General features: G+C 43.8%; 1 protein-coding gene across 3 annotated transcripts in view; it reads left to right on the top strand.

Moving 5' to 3' along the window:
• The window catches only part of AKAP8L (A-kinase anchoring protein 8 like), a 27,201-nt gene extending 21,237 nt beyond the window's left edge, over positions 1 to 5,964 (top strand). The window contains exons 13-15 of one of the 3 annotated variants that reach the window (XR_005781431.1): positions 177 to 229; positions 5,400 to 5,495; positions 5,577 to 5,604. Coding sequence is in view for 2 of the 3 variants with exons in the window: in XM_040444776.1 (XP_040300710.1) it covers positions 5,400 to 5,495; positions 5,577 to 5,891 (411 nt within the window). In the remaining variant the exon portion in view is untranslated. Of the gene's footprint in view, positions 1 to 176; positions 230 to 5,399; positions 5,496 to 5,576 lie in introns of all 3 variants that reach the window. The other 2 variants (XM_040444776.1, XM_040444777.1) reach the window with 2 other exon arrangements.
• Positions 5,965 to 6,035: the final 71 nt, after the last annotated feature.

Below are 6,035 nucleotides of genomic sequence, written 5' to 3'. Positions count from 1 at the left end.
TGTGTGTGTGTGTGTGTGTGTGTGTGTGTGTGTGTGTGTGTGTGTGTTTTATACAACTTCTTTTCAGTCAGTTGAGAAGACAGGCAAAGAATTATACATTCATAGTGTCTTTTATAATTACCTTTGTTATTTTTTCACATGGATCTGAATAACTGTCTGGGGCCGCTTGCTTTCAGCCTGAAGAGCTTTGGTGCTTCTTACAAGGTCTGGTGGCAGCGGACTCTCTCAGGTACTCGTTTTGGGGAATGTCTCTATTTCACCTTAACCTCTGAAAGGTAGCTCTGTTGGGCGCTGGAATCTTGGTTGACACTTTTTGAGCATTTTCAGTGTCATTTCACTGCCCCCTGGCCTTGTTTCTCGTGACAAACCAACTTTTAACCTATTGAGGTTCCCTTTTAAGTGATGATTCATTTTTCTTTTTCTGCTTCAGGCGTTTTCCCTTGTCTTTGACTCAGCATTTTTATTACGAGGAGTCTTTTATGGATCTCTTTGTATTTATCCTACTTGGAGTTTGTTGAATCTCTGCATTCAAATTTTTCATCAGATTTGGCAAGTTTGCCTACATTTTTCTTCATCTATTTTTTTCTGCCTCTTTCTCCTCTTCTTTTGGTGTTTCCATTATGCAGATGTTGGGTCACCTAATGGTGTTCCAAGGTTGTCTGAGACTTTTTCTTCATTCTTCTCTGTTTTTCAGATCATATCTACCAATCTATAGGTTCTCTAAGTCTTCTGCCAGTTCACATCTACTGTTGAGCCCATCTAGTGAATTTTTCATTTCAGTTATTGCGCTTTCCAGCTCCAAGATATGTTTTAGTTGTTTTTTTTTTTTTTTTATAATTTGTCTCTTTACTGATATTCTCTATTTGATGAGACCGTGTGATTATGCTTTTCTCTTCTTCCTATCCCCACCACAGTCTTGCTACTGTATTTGCTTATCTGTTTGTTTAGTCAAATTATTTTTTAAGTCTCTGCCAGAGTGAAACCTTTGCTTGGGTGCCTTGAATGAGGAAGCTGTGAGCACCAGCCTAGCCACCCTGGGATAACAATGGTTTTGACAGGGTTTTTTTTTTTTCTTGCCTAGACTACCCTTAGCTGTTACAAACTATACAAATTGTTGACTGATGGCTGTGTTGCTTTCAGCAATGCTTTGAGGCATTAAATTGCTCTCCAATCTGATCCAATTAAATAAATCCACACTCTTCTATAGGAATCATCTTTGAGGTCATGGTTTGAGAGTTCTGAGCCCTGGAGGCTCTTCTTAACTGTCCTACTGGTTCTGGTAACCAGGGAAGCTGATGGTTTAGTTTACATTGTTATCAAATCTACTAGTGTCCCTGTTTTTCTGCATACTCTCCTGTCTTGAACTTCTTCACAGTCTTGTGAATAAAGTAAGTTCCTTTGGGAAGAGATTTGGGAGCTCCTTGTTTTAAGGCCTACCCCTGGGTAAAACCTGCACCTAGACTATGGAGCTGGGTGTGGGGATTATGCAGTGTTGCTTTCTCAGTGCCTGCTGCTTTAGGAGAGACTGGGGAGAGAAGGTGACAGCTGTAGCCTCTGGTCTTGGTTTGGTTTGCCTCTCCAAGGCACAGGACCTCTGCTTTATAAATAAGCCAGAGCTAGGGCAGTGTGAAACCTACTATTCTCAGCATACTGTGCCCTAGGTCAAGCCTCCATTCCATGAATGGGGGGCTGGAGAGAAGAAGGGCGCCACCATCTCTCAGATGAACTTGTCTAGAACTTAGCTTCCACAGCAGGTAGCTCAGAGTGAGAATTGATGACTTTCCGTGCCTCCTGAGAAGATGCGGCCTTCCAACTGTGATGAGCTGGGTAGAGTCCGAGGCCTGTGTTGTTGGGCTGCAGCATCTGGAGTGGGTTTTCCCATCACTCTGAACTGGGAAAGGCAAGAAAGCAACAGGTCATGTTTAAACCACCACAACTCACAATCTTTACTGAGTTTTAGTAGCTTTTCCTTAGTGTTTCTTCATTCACTGTATGTCCTTAGGACCATTTCCCTTGACTTGAAAGGGTTGTGGTGTTTTATAGTCTTCATCAGTTTCACCGGGGAGCAGGTCCACATAGCTTGTCAGGTTTCCATGCTGAAAGTCCATCCCCCATTGCATTTTTAGGAAGACTTTTTAACCTTAATTCCAAAACTCTGATAAGGATAATGTCAAAATGAAACTGTAGATCAGTTTAGTATTAAAGAATGAAAGTGCTAAGTAGGGGTACCTGGCTGGCTTGGCCAAATAGAGTATGCAACTCTTGATCTTGGGGTTGTGAGTTCAAGCCCCACGTTGGGTGCAGAGAGTACTTAAAGATAAAATAGTAAAAATAAATAAAAAAGAATGAAAGTGCTAAGTATAAATTACTAATTACCAATCCAGTGTATTCAATTCAATTCAAGCATGTAATACACTATAGAAGTATAATTTGTTTCTGGAATATAAGGATGGCTTGATAAGAAATTAGCACCCAGGGGCGCCTGGGTGGCTCAGTTGGTTAGGTGTCCGACTTCAGCTCAGGTCATGATCTCGCACTCTGTGAGTTCAAGCTCCATGTCGTGCTCTGTGCTGACAGCTCAGAGCCTGGAGCCTGTTTGAATTCTGTGTCCCCCCTCTCTCTCTGCCCCTTCTCCACTCATGCTCTGTCTTACTCTGTCTCTCAAAAATAAATGTTAAAAAAAAAGACACACATTAAAAAAAAAGAAATTAGCAACTATCAGTGAGTGTGAAATACTGGAAATGAAAACTTTATATGCAAATAATCTGACTATATTCTTAGCAAGGCTGAATGATTACAGCAAAATGGCCTTAGAATTAATAGAATTTGACAAAGAAGGGGAATTTAAGATAACATACAGAAAGTAATAGCTTTTGTCCATTGTAGTAATACCCAGTTAGAAATGTAAATGGGGAAAAATCTACTCATACCAATGACAAAATCCACAAAATAGGAATATAGATTTAAGAAGAAAGGTATGGGATCTTAAACTCGAGGATATGAAATAAGACTTCAGTGAATAGAGGAATATACAGTGTTCTTCTTCGGAGATTTAATAGCAGAACAAAACAAAACTACATCTCCCCACATATTAATGTGGACAGTTAATGGGATTCCATTCATACTCTGGGGAGGGAGACAGAATGAAATTGTTTGAAAGTTTTATGTTGTAGAATTAAGTCTAACAGTCAAGAAAATTATACAAAGGGCAGTAGTTGAGTTCAGGGACTTGGTTCTTCAGGTAATAACCTTTTACGAAGCTACTGCAATTAAAAACAAAAAGTGATATTAGCATAGTAATAAAATGGTGGAACCAGATTAGAGAGTCTAATGAAAGATCCCAGTATGTGTTGGAACTTAGTAACTGTTAAAGTCAGTACAGGTTCCTTATCTGAAATCCTGGGGCCAGATGTTTTCAAACCAGGTTTTTTTTTTTTTTTTTGGTTTCAGAACATCTACACGGTAATGATCGCTAACATCCCTAGCAGGATCTGGGAAAGTGACTTGTAGTTGAACCATAAGTAATTCTTCAAGTGACTTCTATTAAGTGGGATAAATAAAGACGGTATAAAAATATAATGGAGTTTTAGGGGAAAACTTTTCCTTCTGGGTTTCAGATTTGTGGAGAAGGGATTATAGACTTATATGTCCATTCAACAGAGAGACAATGGTTTATCTCATAAATTTCTGGAGAAGAAAATTGGACCCCTAACCTCATACCATATATTCAATTCCAGAAATAATACACGTGAAAAATAAAAGATAAGAGCAAAATTTAGAAGATCGTTTGTTTACCTTGAGGTAACAGAAAGCCTTCCTGAGAGCAAGCCAGGAAACCCAGAGGTTGTGGAGAAGATGACCTCATAGAAACGCTGGGCAGGTGGCCCAGCATGTGTATCAGATCACTCAGATTTTGCTGTTGGGCAGGGCAATGCCCTGAGAGGCAGCACACATTCTTTTCTCTTTCATTGGACCACAAAAGTATCCAACAGTGATAACATCTGATGCTGCTGAGGAGGCCAAAGGATAAGTACATTGTTTTAATACAGGTGGAGGAAGCTCCACCTACTACAACTTACAGCTTTTTTTGCAGAGTACTGGGGCACCGTCACTTTGGGGAACCTGTTTGGTAAAATTAAAAGCACCAACATGGAAGTATTTAAGGTTATTTTGGTGGTGTTTGGTTATTGTAGCAAAAATCTGGAAACAATGTAAATGGGCTTCAGCTGGGAATTGTGTATACCTCTCTGGTGCCTCCAGGGAGGAGGATAATGTGTTGGCAGGTGAGGAATTGGGGAGGAAGTGGGCTGACCTAGTATCCTAATTGTGCATCTTTAATTTGTTTCATTTTGAGCAACAGACCTTGAGGTCTGTTGGTATTTTCCCCAAGCAGTAGAGAAAATGAGTAAAGAAGTGAAGGTTGGGAAAGGGAGTAGAAACAGCAAGGGAGATGATGACTTATAGAGTTGGCTGGGGGGCCGCAGTAGGGTTTTGGAGGTGGGCGCCTCCTTCCCATGCCAACAAAAATAGCTTTTATCCTTGTCTTTCGGCTTACAGCTTTCTGCATAATCTTTATAATGATGAAAGTGAGAGTTGCCTGTACTCTGCCCATCACACACCTTTCTTATCACACAGGGGGAGAGATGAGCCCTATTTGTGGACTGCACGGTGATCTTTTTGAATGTATGATTTATTTAACAAAAGACCATTTAGGTGCTTTCCAGTTTTTGACTACTGCAGCCACGTGCATGAATGTTTCCAAGTCCTAGTATAGATTCCTGTAATGAATTACTGAGACATTTTTATTTTTAATACATTTCATTTAAACTGCTTTCCAGAAAGGAAGTAAACAGTTGGCCCTCTCACCATCAGGGGTAGAACTGTCTCTCTTCACTGAACCTTGACATTTGGGGTATAATTCTTCATCTTGGGGATTCTGTGGGTTAAAAGGAGGTATATCCCTTAAATGTGCTGTTTGACATTTGTGTTCCTACTTTTATATTCTCCCTGTTGATCCTAACGAGTCCCTTGCATATGGGCGGTTGGCTTCTTGTTGGGGGTTGCACCTTCAGCATTTAGTAGGTTTCTTAATTTGTTCACTGTTTGTAGTTTTTATGTAAGCACATTAGATTTCTGCTGTACAGCTGTAAAGACTTGTTTTTAATCAATACAGTAAGTATGGTGTAGAAGAAATGGAGCATCTGAACAAAGATTAGGTCTGGGCTCCGTGCTTGTACCCAAGGTACACTTGTCCACCTATGCCACGTGGTTAGAATCCTCAGCTGTGCTAAGCTAAGGGTAGAGGGGTTTGGAAGGGCTCCGCAGATCTGGAGAGGTGGGGGAGGGCGGCTTTCTGGCGCCGAGAGCAGCCTCTCCAGCCCTGCCTGCCTTGCTTGCAGCTCATGATGGAGCAGTCCAAGAAGTCCTCGCTCATGGTGGCCCGCAGCATCCTCAACAACAAAATCATCAGCAAGAAGCTGGAGCGCTACCTGAAGGTGAGGCGCGCCGCCCCGGGGTCCCCCCCTCCCCCGGACCCCGCGGGTCCTCCCTTCAGTATCTGTGTCCCTTCCCCACAGGGTGAGAACCCGTTCACGGATAGCCCCGAAGAAGAGAAGGAACAGGAGGAGGCCGAGGGCGGTGCCCTGGACGAGGGGACGCTAGTAGAAGCGGCAGGGGGCGCGGAGGGTGCGGAGGGCGCGCCGGCGCAACCCCCAGTGCCCCCGGAGCCCGCCCCTGGGGCCACGTCCCCACCACCGCCGCCGCCCCCCGAGGAGGAGGAGGAGGAGGCCTTGCCCCTGCTGGGCGGCGCGCTTCAGCGCCAGATCCGCGGTATCCCGGGCCTCGACGTGGAGGCCGACGACGACGAGGAGGGTGGTGGGGGCGCACCGTGACCTGGGCCCGCGGCGGGCGGGACCCGCGTGGCCAAGGCTGGAAGCCGAGCCCAATAAAGTTCTTTCTACCCCACTTTTCTTGTTCGTTTGTTGGTGTGCGGCAAGGTCGGCGTAGTGGGAAGCGGACTGCGCCTGCGCGTGGGA

The sequence above is a fragment of the Herpailurus yagouaroundi genome, unplaced genomic scaffold (assembly GCF_014898765.1).
Source record: "Herpailurus yagouaroundi ecotype Mexico unplaced genomic scaffold, PumYag 193, whole genome shotgun sequence".
NCBI classification, from domain to species: domain Eukaryota; kingdom Metazoa; phylum Chordata; class Mammalia; order Carnivora; family Felidae; genus Herpailurus; species Herpailurus yagouaroundi.
This window is presented reverse-complemented; position numbering and strand designations above follow the sequence as displayed.